This window comes from Rattus rattus, chromosome 1 (genome assembly GCF_011064425.1).
Source record: "Rattus rattus isolate New Zealand chromosome 1, Rrattus_CSIRO_v1, whole genome shotgun sequence".
In the NCBI taxonomy this organism is placed as follows: domain Eukaryota; kingdom Metazoa; phylum Chordata; class Mammalia; order Rodentia; family Muridae; genus Rattus; species Rattus rattus.
Window position 1 is genome coordinate 271471611 of NC_046154.1, and position 18341 is coordinate 271489951.

Genomic DNA, 18341 nt, shown 5'->3' on the forward strand with positions numbered 1-18341 from the left:
CCATCCCTCCCGTGCAGATAAACCATGTGAGAAGCTAGGCCTCCCTTCACTTAGCCAATGCTGCGGGCCTGACTTGTTTCCCAGAGAGGAGGGCGGAGCCAGGGGCTGACACACTGTAATATTCATGTATTTATTCTCAGAACATACAAACTTATCTTCTCAGAGAATAGAAAACAAATTTTACTGACTTAAACTCCGAGGGGCGGGGAGAGGAGGGACGCCCAGAGTGCACAGCACCCGTGGCACAGAGGTGGTGTGGCACAGGGCTGCGCAGTTCTAAGGGTGCTCAACCTGCTTTAAACTCCGAATGGGAAACCAGTTGTCAGAGTGACAGAGTCCAAGGTCCACAGTCCTCATGATGCCAGATCCCCTGGGTCACTCAGGGCAACTACTGCTGTACAGTCACACAGGTGTGCTGAGGAAGTCCCCTCCAGGTGACCAGGTGTTTGTTCAGGCTGGAGATCGTGCTGGGCAGCTGCCCCACAGCGTGCTGCTCCTGCCTCCTACAGCCCTTCCTGTCCCCGTGGAGCCCACCTCACAGGCTCCAAACCAGGGACTCTGGCTGCTTCCTAAGACCCATGAGCCAAGGACGAGAGCCTGGAGGGGTCATGAGGGCTTAGGACAGGCACCAGTTTCAGAGCATGGCTTCACATCCACTCAGGGGCTGTGTCAGGCAAAGATGGTCTCTTCCCTGCGCTTCTTGGTAAGGATGGTGCCGGGCTTGTGCTGGGCATCTGGGTGGTTTGCCAGCTCTGGAGGGCAAGAGGACACTGGGCTCTCCAGGATGGCTTGCTTCAGTTCATAGAACACGGCTGAGTCCTCTTTGGTGAGGAAGGTGATGGCTACACCACTCTTGCCTGCTCTTCCTGTGCGGCCAATTCGGTGAATGTAATCTAGGGAGCAGAAGAATGTCACTCGGGACCAAGTCAGATGTCCTGGTGCGTGGTGCCCACTCTTAAAAGGAACCTCTGCCCCACAGACCTCCATGGGCAAGCCATCCACCTCCTGCTGTCTACACCCGGTGAATCCAGAGTGCCCTCCACTCTGCCCATCCCCCGCTCCACTGCCGACTTGTCGCACAGCAACACTAAGGCTCTCCCAGCCAGAGCCAATCTTTACACCCCATGAAGTGTCATCCTAGACACTGGGACGTCGCCCCAGACTCAAGCAGAGTTTTCGGTGCACCCTGACTCTGAGAGGGACAATGTAAGTGGCCTCTCTCCTAACCCTGAAGTGAAGCTACCCCTGCAGGCCTCACCTTCAATGTTTTTGGCCATGTCGTAGTTGACAACCATAGACACGTCTTGGATATCGATACCACGACCAGCCACATCTGTAGCCACCAGAATATCCTTGGCTCCAGCCTTGAGGTTGGACAATGCGAATTCTCGCTGCTCCTGGCCTTTGCCACCATGCAGTGTACAGGCGTTGTACTGTAGGGTAGAAAGCACTAGGCTCAGGGAGAGGGAGTGGAAACAGGGAGAGGGGGAGAGCAGATGCTAGGGGAGAGCAGGATGATGCTAGGGGAGAGCAGGACAATGCTAGGGGAGAGCAGGACGATGCTAGGGGAGAGCATAGAAGCCAGAGAAGTTCAGTGAAGTGAGGAAAGAACACAGGAACTAGAGCAAGAATGAACAAAAACATGGCGTCCTGTTGGGGGCAGGCAGGATAGGGACTGAGGCCCAGGAGTGTGCTGAGATGAGGAGCCAGGCAGACGACAGGTTCTAAGGGAGAATCAGGGCAAGGAATGGGGAGGTAACAGGCTAGGAAGGCGACGGACATGAGGAGCTGAGTGCTGAGGACACCCCTTACCTGGTGAGCAGTACAGGCCTGGTCATCAGCACCCCTCCCCCACCCTCATAGGGCTCCAGCCTCACACTGGCCCCACCCGTCTGGCTGCCGGACTAGAAGGGAATCCTAGCAACTGATCAGTTCTCCTCCCTTTCTCAAGCCATGCACTAGTTTCTGTGGCCCTGGTTTGTTAGATGTGTAAAGATTAAAGAGCGAGTGGGAGCCAACATCCCCATCCATCCCTAGCTTCAGAGAGCTGCAGCGCTGGCTTTGCTCTGCCTGCCAGACATACCCCCATCTTCTCCAGAGACTTGGCCAACACGTCGCAACCCTTCTTCTGGTTGACAAAGATGATGATGGGTGGATCAAAACCTTGTTCCAGGATTGCCAGCAGCTTTTTCCTGGGGGAGGGGGAGGAGAACAAGGTACACATACCACCCAGACTCAGTAACCCCAACACTCAAGCCCAGCAATGGACAAACCCAAGGTCCTCAACAGAGACCTTGCAAAGGAGGAAACAGCAAGGCAACCACCCCACAGCCGCCCCACAAAGAAAGAAACCGCAGACAAAAGCACGCAGGTCTCCCAGATCAGCCCCGCCCATACCTCTTTTCTGACTCGGACATGAGGAAGACCTTCTGTTCCACCCGCTCATGGGGCTTGCCTGCAGAGCCAATGTACACCACAGCAGGCCGCCGAAGATAGCTCCTGGCTAGACGCTCCACCGCTGGAGGCATGGTAGCCGTGAACATGACTGTCTATAAAACAGGAGGTTCAGCTCAGCCCAGGCAGATGAACTACACACCCTACTGTCAGCCCAAGCAGCCCGACTCAGGCTAAGACATTAATCTAACACTGCCACCCTGGGAAACAGTGTTCTTTGCCTTTTGTCTCGCGCTAGGAAGGACCGAGAGCATTTGCTACCACCTGGATCCAAGTAGCATCATGATTCCTCACATCAGGTCATCATCACCATGATCATTACAGGTTTTTCAAGACAGGGTTTCTCTGCAGCCCTGCCTGTCCTTGAACTCACTCTGTAGTCCAGGCTGGCCTCAGATTCAGATCCCCCTGCCTCTGCCTCCCACAGGCTGGACTAAAGGTGTGCCAGTGCCCAGCTTGTCTACTTTTCTTTAATGCCCGAGTGTTCTCTGTATTACACCTCCACACCAGAAGAGGGCGTCAGACCCCTTTCTAGATGCTCACAAGCCACCATGCGCTTGCTGGGAACTTCCCACCTGAGCCGGCTTATCAGCTCTCAGTCCTTACTTTTGTTTAGCTCTTTTGAGACAGGATCTTGTTGTGCAGATCTGCCTGGCCTGGAACTCACATCTAAGACAACCTAGCCTCAGTCTTGGGCAATCTCCCTGCCTCCTCCCGAGTGCTGGGGCTTTGCCATGAGTCACTATGCCTGGCACCTTTTTCTTCTGCACCGCTAGCATGCTGGAAGCGTGTGCGGCAGTGTTAGCGCGCTGGAAGCGTGTACGGCAGTGTTAGCGCGCTGGAAGCGTGTGCACTGGGCCCTCCCTAGGCAAGGAAGGTCTGAAAACAAGACTTGGGAACTGGTTCAAGTTCTCCCAAGAAAGCTGCCTTACTTGACGGTACTTATGTTTTCCTGATTCAAAGTTGGCTAACATCTTCTCGGGGTCCTCGGCCTCGTCCGTGTCCGGCTTCTGGTTGCTGACAGGCATGTGCTCCAGGATCTTCTGCACATCTGGCTCGAAGCCCATGTCGATCATCCTGTCGGCCTCATCCAGAACCACATAGGTGCAGCGGCTGAGCACCAGGTAACGGTTCTCCAGCACGTCAATCAGACGTCCTGGGGTGGCGATCACAATCTGGAAGGATCAGTGTAACCATGTATGGCTTTAGCAGACAACTCACCTGTTTTTTTTCTCTGCTATGAACTATCTACTCACCTAGGCAACAGACCTTCAATGCTAAGGAACCTGACCCTCAACCTCCAGCCAGATTTGGTACTTAAGGTCCCAGAGAATGGACCTGAAACTATCTGCTACCTTCAGTTTCCTTCAGGAATAAATGGGGTTTCTAAATAACATCCAGGGTTAGACAGATGGCAGAATCATGAGGAACTAGCTTAGATGGAAAAACACTAGGGAGCACTGTGGGAAGAGAGAGGCTGGGGAGCACTGTGGAAGCAGAGAGGCTGGGGAGCACTGTGGAAGGAGAGAGGCTGGGGAGCACTGTGGAAGGAGAGAGGCTGGGGAGCACTGTGGAAGCAGAGAGGCTGGGGAGCACTGTGGGGAGCACTGTGGAGGCTGGGGAGCTGTGGAAGGAGAGGCTGGGGAGCACTGTGGAAGGAGAGAGGCTGGGGAGCACTGTGGAAGGAGAGAGGCTGGGGAGCACTGTGGAAGGAGAGAGGCTGGGGAGCACTGTGGAAGGAGAGGCTGGGGAGCACGGGGAGCACTGGGGAAGCAGAGAGGCAGGGGAGCACTGTGGAAGGAGAGAGGCCGGGGAGCACTGTGGAAGGAGAGAGGCTGGGGAGCACTGTGGAAGCAGAGAGGCAGGGGAGCACTGTGGAAGGAGAGGCTGGGGAGCACTGTGGAAGGAGAGAGGCCGGGGAGCACTGTGGAAGGAGAGAGGCTGGGGAGCACTGTGGAAGCAGAGAGGCCGGGGAGCACTGTGGAAGGAGAGAGGCTGGGGAGCACTGTGGAAGCAGAGAGGCCGGGGAGCACTGTGGAAGCAGAGAGGCCGGGGAACACTGTGGAAGGAGGAACTTGCAGGACTACACTGAGAGGTCTACATGAGAATCACGGTCTCAGATCCTCACAGGATCTCTCCACCTCTGAGGAATGCATGTCGACAACATGCTTTAGTAAGAACACAGGCTTTGGCTGTGAACCATTCCCTCCCTCACAGGGCTCACTAAGAGCTGGCTGTGTTGGATTCTAGGCGAGTTATTAACCTCATCTTCATCTATAAAAGTGTACGATCTCTGTCACTACCTGCTCTCATATGGCTGCTGTGATGGCACTAGTCACTAGTGTTTAAGTATATACTGGTGTAATTAATTAAAGCTCATTAGAGACACAAACCTCACAACCCATGCGTAGCCTGAAGCCTTGGTCCTCTCTGGAGATGCCACCAATGACAGCCACGGTGCGGATACCTAGTGGCTTTCCGAACTTGATGGTCTCTTCCTCGATCTGCTGAGCCAATTCACGGGTGGGAGCCAGGATGATGGCATAAGGGCCCTGGTCGGACTCTTCGATCCTGCAGTAAACAGGGCGTCCCACAGCTCCGTAAGCTTTGGTCTCGGCCAATCACAAGCGGAACAAGACAAACACAAGCGGGACAAGGCGAAGTCCCTTGTAAGAGCATCTATGGGAATGGGCGGGTTGGTGATCCCGTGTGAAAACCTGACTACAGATGAGCAAGGGAAGGCAAGACCTCTCTCCACAGCCTCTGATTCCAGTCTGCCTCGCCTGCCCTACCCACCAATCCAGGCACCTGATGACGAGCCGAGCCTACCTGTCAATTTTGGGAAGTGTGGTGATCCAGACCAGTAATGGTATGAGGAAGGCTGCTGTCTTGCCACTGCCAGTCTCAGCTACGCCAATGATGTCACGATTCTGTAGCCCAATGGGAATGGCCTGACGCTGGATAGGTGTTGGCTCCTACGGTGACCCAGAAGAAAAGTCATGGGCAGAGAATCACACTATCTGAGATGGACAGTGCTAACACAGTGGGCAAAGCATGCTACTACCATAGACCTCAGACACATAGGAAGGGGCCCACAGGAAAACGCAGGCCTAAAGCCCATACTCCATACAAAGTGACAGGCACAGTTAGTCTGGTGCTGTGGGCAGAGAAGACACTAAATAGAGAAGGAACGAAGCTCTCCAGTCCCAACTACATCTACAGTCCTAGAACACAGTGCTCTGGGCCAGTCTGCCCTTACCTTGTAGCCACACTTATCAATGACTTCCAGGATATGCGGGGGCAGAGACGAATCTTTCCAGGACCGAATAGGATTGGGAATCTTGCCACCTTTGGTGGTGATGCTATAGTCTTCCCGAAAGATCCGCCAGTCCCTGTCCGTCATCTCATCCAACTTCTTCTGGGACCAGTGGCGATCATCCCAGCGTTGCTTGGCTTCCTTCTTACGAAGTTTGCGGAGTCTTGCTCTGAAGCAGGTATGATGGAGGTTAGACAAAACCCGAAGACTCCTTCTCATAGACCGCAGGCTCCACCCAACCACCCTGACCCAATCACTCACTCCTCCTGCTCCTTCTCTTCCAGGGTTCGTCTCTTTTCCATTAGGTCTCCATAGAAACGGGACTGTTCTCGCTTCTGCTGCTTTAGGTCAATGCCCGCAATGAAGCCCCGCCCCAACAGCTGCACCTGGTGCCGTTCTTTGTACCTGGGACGGAGACAGAGGGAGAGAAACGAGGTGTTCAAGGCAAGGGCAGACTGCCCGTGAGTAACAGTTCTCCCCCAGCCGGCCTATCACTTCCCATCCTAGCCCCGCCAGCCTTCAGGACCACCCAGTGTCCAAGCCCCAGGATGTGGGCACGAAGCCACTCACAGGGGGTTGTAGTCAATGGAGGTGTCTTCAGACGCATCCCACTCAAACACAAACTTGCGGTCATTGAGATGCCTTGTCCGGCGCCGTTTTTTGATGCCACCCAGGTAACGCTCCTATCAGGGAAAGAGCACAGAGCTGGTCAGCCTCAGCCCTGACCTGAGACCAGAGTGACCGGTGACTAAGCCTGGTCTGTGGGGTCTCGGCCCGCACCTTAATAGCGTGCAGCTCCTTGCTCTTGTCCTTCTCCTCCCGGATCTTCTGCCGGCCCTCCTCATCCTCGTTGCCATTGGTCTCCCGCTCCATCCTTTCCCTGCGTTCCCTCCGTTCCCTTTCCTGAGGGTCTTCTGCAGACAAAGCAGGAAAGCAGCAGAAAGGCTCAGTGGGAGGAAGAGGTCAGGGAAGGGATCCAGTTAGCAGGGACAAGTGAGGAAAGCGAGGGGACACATGGCAGAATGGGGACCTAACAGATATTTCCATACACTTTCACCATTCTTTCCTTTCCCAAGCCCTGGAACAAACAAGCCCCTGTCCTCCACCCTCCCTTTCTTTTTGTAATGGCTGGAGATCAAACCCAGGGCCTTTTGTATGGTAGGCAAGTTCCACCGTTACCTACAGCTCCAGTCTGGGCTTCTATCTCTCTCCATAATGTCACCCCACCCTTTCTGCACAGGACAGAAAACCAACCCAGCATCTTCCTGCCCAAATCCTGGAACTGTTTCCTTTTCTTCCTCTCTTCTTCGAGCATCTTCTGTCGCTCCTCCACCTCCTGCTGCCGCCGCTTCAGAGCTTCAGCCTCTCGCTCTGCTTTGGAGAGGAATTTGGGCTTCAAGAGAGAAGGGAAGGGTTAACAGTGTCTAGCAGCTGGAAACGACCGCATCACTGCCAGAGAGACCCAGGAAGGTCCTATCTACTTGCTAAGATGGTAAATATTATGATAAAACACAGAGGCCTAGGACTCTGTTATGGACTAAAGTCTTTGCTCATCAGAAATAGGGCTGCAGGTATAGCCGGGTGTCATGGCGGAAACACAGCAGCTGCCTAGCATGGTAGGTCCATGAGAAAATAACAGATCAGCGCTCTGAGGAGAGGAGTGCCCACAGAGGTGATTGTAAGGACAGCAAAGGCGTCTATCTCTGAGAACAGGGTCGGCAGACTAACTACCGATACCGCAGACAAGGCCTCTCACTCCTGGAACTCCGATGCTGAGGCTACCCAGTTGGTGGCATTTGTTATGGCCTCCAGAACATATTAACCCAGACGCCCAAGTCTTACCTTAGCTTCAGCTTCTTCCTCAGCCTTTTTCTTGGCCAGAAGTTCCTCCAGGGACAGTGGCTGGATCTGAGCATAAAACAAGGGAACTTGGTTTATGAAGATTCTCCCACATGGAGCTAGAGACATGGCTCGGAAGTTAATAGCAGCTGCCCTTCCACAGGACCCAGAATCAGTTCCCATACGGAAGCATACGACTGTCTAACTCTAGTTCCAGGACCCGACACCCCTCACACAGACATGCATACAAACACCAGTGCATATAAAAAATATGAAGGAATCATTGAAAAAAAAAATACAAGAAGACCCTCTTCCTGAGCTGGGCACTGACAGTGGTATGCACGTTCAATCCCAGCACTGGGGAGGCAGAGGCAGGAGGATCTCTGTGAGTTCCAGGCCATCCGGGGTTTCACAGAGAGACTGTCTCTGGGGTGGGGGTGGAGGGTATCTCCCTTAAAGGAGACAGAGAGGCATCAGCCCGCCTTTACCTTAGGCCTCTTGTCACCATGCTCATCCTCGTCACCCTTCTTAGAATCTCTGTCCTTCCGAGACTTGAAATCTTTTCCTCGACCAGGAGACAAGCTTTAAGGAAAAAGGAGAAAGGTTCACAGCTGTCTTCCCCCAGCCCCTGACTGAGGTTCATGCTGAGCCTCCAAAGGAAAATAGACATTATACCACTCAGGACTGGTCATTCATCATGTCCTAAAGCTTTCAGAAGCATGGCCTGGTCCCCTGCCTGCTCTGAAACCCAATTAGGCTCCATCTTGGCCCCACTCTGCCTTTTTCAGAAAAGTGGACCTTTACTGCTATTATCAAAAACTCCAAAGAGTCAGCGTGTGGTGACACACACCTTTAATCCCAGGAGCCAGACATAGGCAAACAGAACTTTATGAATTTGGGGCCAGCCTGGTCTACATAGTTTTGGGACATCCAGGGCTACACAGAAAGACTTTGTCCTAGGAAAGAAAATTCACACCCATGAAGTCTCACCAACATGATCACCTAAACACGGCCATGCTACCACAGCTAGGGGAAAGCTCTCCTCAACCATACAAAGGACTACAGGCAACCAGGGATGCTGAGATCAAGAGAAAGTGTTCTCTAGGAGTGAGCACACTGACTGTTACATTGTAGGTGCTGAGCAGGCCATCTGTGTACTTCAGAACACACACACACACACACACACACACACGTGCGTAACAATTCATGCATGAAAAGGAAAGAGGAGGTCATGAATTTGAAAGAGAGGAAGGAACATGAGAGGCTTTTAAACAGGGGAAGAAAAAAGGGGAAATGCTGTTAAAAGAGCAACGAGACAGGCACATGGCCAGCTCACAGCTGGAACTCCAGCATGCAGGACTGAGACAATACCTCCATGGCTACCATGTGGGACCCTGTCTAAAAACCAAAGCCAACCAAACAGAAACAGACGCAGGAGAGATGGTTGGTGGTTAGGCACTTGCTGCTCTCAAGGAAGACCCAGGTTCAGTTCCCAGCACCCATATGGTGGCTCACTACCATCTGAAGCTCCAGTTCTAAGGGATTGGACACCCTCTTTTGACCTCCATGGGCACAAAGGACTCATGTGGTGCACAAACATATTTGAGGCAAAACACTCATATGCACGAAATAAGATAAATAAATCTCAAAAAACAAAAATAAAAACCAGGTATAGTGGTGTATGCCTACAATCTCAGCACTCAAGAGTCTGAGGCAAGAGAATCCAAGTTCTAGGCTAGCCTGTGCTACACAGCGAGTTCCAGGCCAACCTGAAATACAGAAGAACTCTACTTTGCATAGACCCCCGAACGAAAACTCTAAAAAGAAAAAAGCTAAACAACAGTTGCACACTGAAAAGTAAAACCGTGCGCCTTATTCACCCAGTGAATTGAAGACTCGCAGCCGAGCCCTTCCCGCAGAGGAGGTCCTGCGGTTTGCACCCTGGTTTATCTTTCCCCTGCTCAGTATCCCCAGCTCAGCTGCTTTACATGTGCTGTAAGACAGCGCAGGGAACCCTGCGGAGCTCCTATAAGGTCGTCTTCCCTTTAGCCCACACCTCACATGAGCCTGACAGAACTCTACAGTCGCAGCTCAGTGTTCCCTTGGATCCTGTCTCACTCTCGGCTCACTCCCTCTCCCTCTCTCCCCCCTCCCCTTCTCTGTTGTTTTGCCAGATAGGCTTTCTCTGTGTAGCCCTGGCTGTCCTAGAACTCACTCTGTAGACCAAGCCTGGCCGCCTCTGCCTCCTAAGTGCTGGGATTAAAGGCCTGTGCCACCACCACACCCACACAGCTTAAACTTTTCTCTTGCTACATAGTGTGTGTGTGTGTGTGTGTGTGTGTGTGTGTGTATGTGTGTGTGTATGTGTGTGTTCGCGCATGCGCATGCACCCAAGTGCCTGCAAATATGTCAGAGGTCAGAGGAACTGATGGAAGTCAGCTCTCTCCTCTCCTCCTGTGGGTTCTGGGGATCAAGCACAGGTCATCAGACTCATTGGTCAGCTTTAACCCGCAGAGCCGTCTTGCCAGTTCTCAGAAACTCTTCCTCACTTTTTCTTAGTAAATCAAAATCTGTTATGCTTTAAAAAAGAAAAAACCGGGGTTGGGATTTAGCTCAGTGGTAGAGCGCTTGCTAAGCAACCGCAAGGCCCTGGGTTTGGTCCCCAGCTCCAAAAAAAAAAGAAAAAAGAAAAAACCAAAATCCCAAACAAACAAAAAGTTCATGGGGTAAGAGCACTGGCTGATCTTGCAGGGGACCCAGGTTCAGTTCCCAGCAGCCTCAGAACCACACGTAACTCCAGTCCCAGAGCATCCAATGCCCCCTCCTGACCTCGGTATGCTCCAGGCACACAGATGGTGCATATGCACACATGTAGGCAACACACACACAAACATATAATAAATCTGTTTTTTTTTTCTTTTTTCTTTTTCTTTTTTTTTTTTTCTGGAGCTGGGGATCGAACCCAGGGCCTTGTGTTTGCTAGGCAAGCACTCTACCACTGAGCTAAATCCCCAACCCAATAAATCTGTTTTATAGTTAAGAATGCACTTTTATTTTTGATTATGTGTGTGTGTGTGGCAGGGGTGCTCCAGGAGGCCAGAGGCCATGGCACTGGAGTTGCAGGGACTTGTGAAAACACCTGACGTAGGGGCTGGGAGCTGACCCAGGTCCTCTGTAAGAGCAGCCAGTGCTCTTAAGCACGACACAGCTCTCCTGTCCAAATCAAACTTTTTAAAAGATATTCTACTAAAGTTATTTTACGTAGCTTAGGTAAAAATTGAATTTTATAATGGAGCTATTGGGATGTTTGATTAACTGATAAGCTTTTCAAGTAATTTCTCAGTTCCAAAAATAACCTGGACTTCAAAATGTGACCTGAATTACTGTGCTTGCTGGGGTGTGTGCATGTACACGTGTGTGCAGAGGACACAGGAAGGTATCACATGTCTTGCTCCATCACATTCTTCCCTACTTTGAGACAGAGTTTCTTACTGAACTGGAGCCAGGCTGGCGGCCAGCAAGTCTCAGCAATCCTCCTGCCTCTGCTCCACAGGTACTGAGATTGCAGAGGGAGAACATAGCAGCACTGACTTTCATTGTAGATGCTGGGATCTGAACCCCATTTCATTTTATTTTCCTGTTTTTCTTTTTTTTACTTTTATTTACATTTATTTTATGCTGAATTAATCCCTGTCCCATAAGTCCTTGTTTCTTGGCTTTTTTCTGGGATATCATTCCCATTTGTTCAGCCTTTTCTGGCTTGGGAAACAGTCTGTTCCTCTTCCATGAGGATCATCTTAATGAGGAGGGAAGCTCACACACGAGTCAATCTGACCGCAAGCCCCATAGTGCACCGCGCATCTGAGGTGCTTTGTTCCCCTTGCTGTCCAGTGCCGACAGTCACCCTCTAACCCCCGCTCAGCATCACTCTACATTTCTCGGCTGGAGCAGCCAACAGTGCTGTTTGTGAGCACTGACCCTGTGTCTGGCCCGTTGGGCTTGGGCACACCTATGGACTCTACCACTATCCTGCTGGGATGCTCAACACCGCTTTTATAAAGGGACATTTCCAGATACCTGGTGGCTTTTCAAATCTGCATACCTTTGGTGGCCTAGGCGATTACACAGGTGTCAAAATGAGTGTAAAGACTTGGCCTTCTTGATTTACTAGGTTTTGTAGGGTTTTCTGGGTCAAGGGAGTACTAATCATTTCCATAGGTCACGGCTACTCTCTGAAGAACACATGCTGAGCTGAGACTCACACCTGCAATCCCTGCTCTTCCGAGGCAGCAGGAGCAAGAGTTCAAGGCCATCCACAACTGGTCTATACAGGAAGTTGCGGGCCACCCAGGCCATGTAAGAAGACAGTGATTATTCAAACAAACAAATATATGGAAAGGCACATGCGTTCTGTGAAAAATGATTCTGTAGACACTGCCGATGGGATCTCCCATGAAGCTAAGCTTCAGAGCAGGAGAGCTGACTACAGCCCCTAAAGCCCAGTCACCCCTTACCTGGATCTCTTGCGGTCCTTGTCCCGCCGGTGGCCATCCTTGTCCCGCTCCCGCTCCTTCTTACTCCGATCCCGTTCCTTATCTCGTTCCCGTTCTTTGTGCCGTCGTTCCCTGGAAGACAGAAAATTGAAGAAATCCCTTGCTGGTTCTAGAGTTTCTTACCTCCCTGAGGCCTAAGAAGGTTCCCATGTAGTTGCTTCACACTGAAGCGCCAACATCCCCCACCTCATTCCCCACCCCGTGTAACAGAATACAGTCACTTTACCTCTCTGTAGACTTGGAACGGGACCGAGAGCGAGAACGACTACCTCCTCGACGCCTATCCCGTGAGCGATGCCTCTTCCGGTCTTTAGATGGGGAGGACTTCCGGTCCCGGTCTCTATCGCGATCTCTTTCAGGAGTCCGCGATCGCTTCCTTTCTTCCTTGGGTGATGCGTCTCGGTCCTTCTTGTCAGCCAGTTCTCCTGCCATCTTCGTGAGAATGACAAGTTCTCATCATGTACAGTTCTGCAACCCTCAAAACTATCAATACGTGTATTGGTATACCTGCTTCACAGAAGAGGAAACTGAGGCACAGGTACACACACTAACTTGCCTGAGGTAACACAAGTTCTAAATAGCAAAGACCTGGTAGTCTATCTGAAAAGCCCATACTCATTCATCACACTATTTTGTCTCCCCGTGATTTCTTCTTAGATGTTCGCTATTCGATTGTTGGGACAGAGCTAGCCGGGACTATTATCTCAAAAACAGAAAGTAATCAACACCATTTAAAAACAAAACAGCAGAGGAGAAGAAAAACACTTTTACTCAGATTTAAAGAAATGCACCAATAGGGGCTGGGGAAATGGCTTGGTCTAAGGTGTCCACTGTACAAGCATGAAGACCAGAACCCGGATCTCAGTGCCCATGTGAGAACCCACTAAGACAGACAGATGGACCCTGAAGCCCAGTGGCCTGCGTGACCAAGCCAATGAACTCTGTGTTCAGTGAAACCTGTTTCAAAAGACAATGCAGGGCTGGAGAGATGGCTCAGCGGTTAAGAGCACTGACTGCTCTTCCAGAGGTCCTGAGTTCAATTCCCAGCAACCACATGGTGGCTCACAACCATCAGTAATGGGATCTGATGCCCTCTTCTGGTGTGTCTGAAGACAGCAACAGTGTACTCACATAAACAAATAAATCTTTAAAACTATATCTGGGTTGGGGATTTAGCTCAGAGGTAGAGCGCTTGCCTAACAAGCCCAAGGCCCTGGGTTCAGTCTCCAGCTCCAGAAAAAAAGAAAAAAAAAAGTACTTAAAAAAACAAAACAAAACAAAAAAAACCCACTATGTCTGATTCCCAGAATCTACACAGGGGAAGGAAGAACCAGGTCCTAAAACTCATCCTCTAACTTTCGCACGTGCACTGCAGCAAGTGTGTAAACGAGTACATGCAGAATATAAATAAATGTGAAGTGTCAAGGATTTTTAAATTAAATAAAGTATGGTAGACAGTGACCCCTAATGTCAACTTCTGAACTACCTACCTGACTACCTACACACTACACATACACACACACACACACACACTACACATATATACACACACTACACACACACACACTATACAGTACACATATATATACACACACTACACACATACACACACACTACACATACACACACGCACATGCGCGTACACACGCACTGTACCTCTAGTTAAGCAATAGAAAACCTGTGAAGGGTGCACAGGAGCTCCAAGCATTTTTGTCAACTGCCTGGGAACCTCTACTTATTTCAGTATCAAACATAAGCGATGGAAAGTGTCTTATCTAGATGTCCCAGAGGGGCGTGGCTGACAGGCTGCTGATCTCCTCAGGTCTCACAGCCTGGGCGGGGTCTGTCTTCTTTAGGCAGACAGGCCTGTCTACTGTCTACTTGTGAGATTTGAGCAGGAGTCTAATCTACTCCCCTCCTCCGTGGGGTATGCTGCACAGCACCCCAAGCACACTGCCAACTATTCTTGAACTACAAAACCTAACTTACTAGGGGTTAAAGGGACACACAAGTCTGAAGCTGCCTCTATTCCATCTTCGTCCCTACGACTTGGGACACATTATCTTAAGGGCTTATTTTATTCCTAGATGGCTCGGCTGGAATATCAGTACCCTGAGCATTTTGTTACACTCCTCATCTCCTGTGCCATACGCCTAAGAAGTTAATTACGATGAAATCAAAGATGAAAAAACCCACTGAACAAACATCGCTTTCTGAAGATGAAGATGACCAAGTTTTATCTCACAATGACCTAAAAAATGACAGTCTTAGTCAGCATGTCACGCACTTCACTGTATGTCTCTCCTACTTACAGCCCTAAGAAAACAGCCCAACAGAAAAAGGAAAAAAAGACTTTTTTTTTCTTTTTTAAAATTATTTATTATGTATACATGTATACCTGCAGGCCAGAGAGGGCACCAGATCTCATTACAGATGGTTGTGAGCCACCATGTGGTTGCTGGGAATTGAACTCAGGACCTCTGGAAGAGCAGACAGTGCTCTTAACCTCTGAGCCATCTCTCCAGCTCCCCAATAAAACCGTTCTTTATAAAGCATCCTTGGGTTTTTTGTTTGTCTGTTTTAAAAGATTTATTATATATTTATTATATATAAATACACTGTAGCTGTCTTAAGACACCAGAAGAGGGCATCAGATCCCATTACAGATGGTTGTGAGCCACCATGTGGTTGCTAGGATTTGAACTCAGGACCTCTGGAAGGGCATCCAGGGTTCTTAACCACTGAGCTGTCTCTCCAGCCTGTTTTTTGATTTTGTTTGTTTGTTTGTTTGTTTGTTTGTTTGTTTTTGGGATATCACCTATCTATATGTCCCTTGGCTGGCCTGAAATTCACTGTGTAGACCAGGATGGTCTCAAATTCACAAAGATCTGCCTCAATCTGTTGGGATTAAAAGTGCATGCACCATATCTGGCCTCGTTCTTTCAACAACTGTACACCTTCTAGTGCCAGGAGCTGTTCTGGGTCCTGGAGAAGACGTTATAACTAACACAAATTCATGGTTTCATGGAGCATGAATTCACTGTGCCACATTATTTCAGATACTCAGAATGAGCTCAAATCGGTAACCAAACGGAGTAATATGGTCTGGAGATAAGAAGAAACTCTCAGGGAAGACTCCTTAGGCTGGCAGTTACACTGAGACCTGATGCTGGAAGAAACAGCCGTGGGGTGATCAGGAAAAAGAGCTGCAGACAGAGACAGCAAGCAGTGAGGGGATGATGCTCGCTCCCCAGACACTGTGGTTCAGTGGGTACTGACCCACAGGGACGCTGATGCCGGGTTAGGTCAGCGGGAGGGCCACAGACTGGCTCAGTGGGAAGACAGGCCTACTACAAGCCTGACCGTCTGAGATCGATCCCTGGGACCCACACGATAGAAAGAGAGCCGACCTCCACAACTGACCTACTTTACGATAAAATAGGTAACCAATAATTTTTTTTAAAAAGACAAGGTTAGGGGCTGGAGAGATGGACGGTGGTTAAGAGCACTGGCTGCTCTACCAGAGGACCTGGGTTTGGTCCCCAGTATCCACATGATGACTGGCAAGCAAGCAGCTGCAAATTCCAGGAGATCCAACGCCTTGTTTTGACCTCCTCAAACACTAGGCACTCAAGTGGTGCATGGACATAAATGCATGAAAAACACCCATACCAAAAAAAGAAAAAAAAAATCAATGAGTAAAGTCAAATCATGAAATTGTTATAAACCATGTCAAAGGTATGTGGTTTTCAACTTAAAACCAAGAGTAGGAACTAGAGATTTGGGGGGCAAAGTGGAGATTACTGGTGGCTTTCACTATAGCTGTAATAAAAAAAGGAAAAGAAGGGGCTGGAGAGATGGCTCAGCAGTTAAGAGCACTGGCTGCTCTTCCAGAGGTCCTGAGTTCAAATCCCAGCAATCACATGGTGGCTCACAACCATCTGTAATGAGAACTGATGCCCTCTTCCGGTGTGTCAAGGACAATGCGGTCCTATACATAAGATAAATAAATAAATCTTAAAAGAAAGAAAGGAAGAAAGAAGACATAGCTTGAGTGATGTTTGTCTGGGAGAGAATGGGAACAGGCAATAAAAGCAAAATACCCTGTTAGGGGCCAGGGCAAGGACGTCTAAATTTCAACTTAATCTCAACAAGAACATTAGAAGAACTTTAAGCAGAGTATGATACAACCAAAAATTATCTTAGAAAAGGATTACTCTGGTGACTTATAAGGAAATATATTGACGTATTTTTTTTAATTACGGAAAATACTTAGTAGTAACTGTAATCACAGCACTAGGAAGGTGAAGGCAGTACTGAGCACCCAAAGACAGAACAGAGTAAGCTGCATATTGAATTCAAGGCCAGCTTAAGCTACAAAAGACCCTGGCCGTGCTTCCCAGTTCTCTGTAGGGCAAAGGCCAATTTTCACTTAATTGTTAATCAAGCGCTACTATATATGCACGATTCATTTGTAGGCCCTGTGGAAATTACAAAATGAAATTCTGTCCACAGGAAGCTGCAGAAGGCATGAGACACGCCAAGTATAAGCCGCTCAGACGTAGAATCCAAAGTTGCCGTTTCTTTCCATTCGTAAAGAGGATATGGAAGGATCCACAGAGGAAGTAGATCTTTTTAAAGTATGGGTAGAATTTGAAGATATGTGCAACTGTGGGTTAGGGTTAGAACTAATCTCCGGCAAAAGCAATTGATACTGGCAACGCCGAAGCCGGAAGGCACGGAGTGGGTTCTGGGAGCACATCAGAGTTCCAGTCTGGCCGAAGTAAGGGAACAAGAATTAGGTCAGACTGAGGTATAGCAAGCGCGATGTCCATGGGCCAAAGTCTAGGCTCATAATATAGTCCTGGAGGTGGCCTGTGCCCCGGGCAGCCAACACTGCACCCGGGGCCCGCGCCCCTTCGCTTTTGCCCGCCAGAGATGCCCGGGCTCGTGCCCCTTCCCTGAAGCGTTCTTCCCCGTCTGGTCCCAGAGACTGAAGCTACGGCTATCTTCCTGCTCCTCACCCACTCTCCAAACTCGTGGGAGCCGCCTCCACCGCCAAGACTCACCACCCCGCGCCTGAACCGCCTAACGCGGCCTCAACGTCGCCGAACAGTCGCCATCTTTCGCGTTTCCTGATCACGGAGGAGCACCCTGGCCGCGCGGGGAGCCGGGAAAGCGAGTTCCTGGGCCTTCACCGCGCGAGCTGACGAATTAGCCCCTAAAACTACCAATCCCAGAATGCACGGCGCGAGGGCTGACCAGGTTGCGTGGTCTTCTGGGTAATGTGGTTTGCTGAAGATTCGGTGTCTGTAGGAGAAAGAATTTTCCAAATGTTGTCTTTCTACTTTCTTACAAGGTTCTTCTGCAGCACAGGCTTCCTGGAATCTTCTAGTAGATATTGCAGTTGATTGCAGTCAAAGCTGGCAGCTTTCAGGGACCAGGTTTACACGGTAACAAATAATTTACTTTTTTTTTTTAAGAAATGTTTTTTATAAAAATTGTGAGAGACTATCGCCTCCGTGAATGAATGAAAGATAATGAACTAAAGATTAGTTCACTGGAGTAGCTTAGTAATTCACAATGACGGTAGAACCGTTTTCACAGTAGAACTACTTCAATCATAAGAAGGTATCTTAGCGGGGTTGGGGATTTAGCTCAGTGGTAGAGCGCTTGCCTAGCAAAGCGCAAGGCCCTAAGGTTCGGTCCCCAGCTCCAAAAAAAAAAAAAAAAAAAAAAAAAAAGGTATCTTAGCAAACTTGGGTCCCCAGAAGGATGAATTCCTTAACACCTCCAAACTGTCCCCCCACTCCCAATAAATAATAAGTTAACAACATCCCAAAGGTTTCCCTGGAAGGACTTCCCCCTAAAGTGTCTTACTGTTTACTCAACATTCCAGAGGGGACCTTGGCTCCCTCGTTTTCTTGATCTTTAGGAACTGCCCACCTGGGCTACTTGTTATTATTGATTTCTTCCTTCAGGTTCTCCGAACATCAGTCCACTGAACTTTTCTTTCATTTATTTATTTATTATTTATTTATGTTCATTTATATAAGTACATTGCAGCTGCCTTCAGACACACACCAGAAGAGTGCGTGGGATCCCTTTCCAGATGGTTGTGAGCCACCATGTGGTTGCTGGGGATTTGAACTCAGGACCTCTGGAAGAGCAGATAGTGC

The 18341-nt window shown here is 49.7% G+C and overlaps 1 protein-coding gene across 2 annotated transcripts; it reads right to left on the bottom strand.

Moving 5' to 3' along the window:
* Nucleotides 1–106: 106 nt before the first annotated feature.
* Ddx23 (DEAD-box helicase 23) lies at nt 107–17336 on the bottom strand. 2 transcript variants are annotated; one of them, XM_032886001.1, is made up of 17 exons: nt 17232–17336; nt 12389–12594; nt 12124–12234; nt 8098–8191; nt 7613–7678; nt 7025–7163; nt 6551–6684; nt 6341–6453; nt 6032–6175; nt 5714–5939; nt 5284–5429; nt 4848–5025; nt 3387–3629; nt 2398–2549; nt 2084–2192; nt 1259–1433; nt 107–893 (listed from the first exon to the last, which is right to left on the bottom strand). In XM_032886001.1, exons 2-17 carry the CDS (start codon nt 12592–12594, stop codon nt 670–672), a joined length of 2460 nt encoding a protein of 819 aa, XP_032741892.1. In that variant the 5' UTR covers nt 17232–17336; the 3' UTR covers nt 107–669. The 2 variants fall into 2 exon arrangements, with proteins under 2 accessions (XP_032741892.1, XP_032741899.1); XM_032886008.1 differs by having other exon boundaries at nt 117–893; nt 17187–17300.
* Between the last annotated feature and the right edge of the window lie 1005 nt (nt 17337–18341).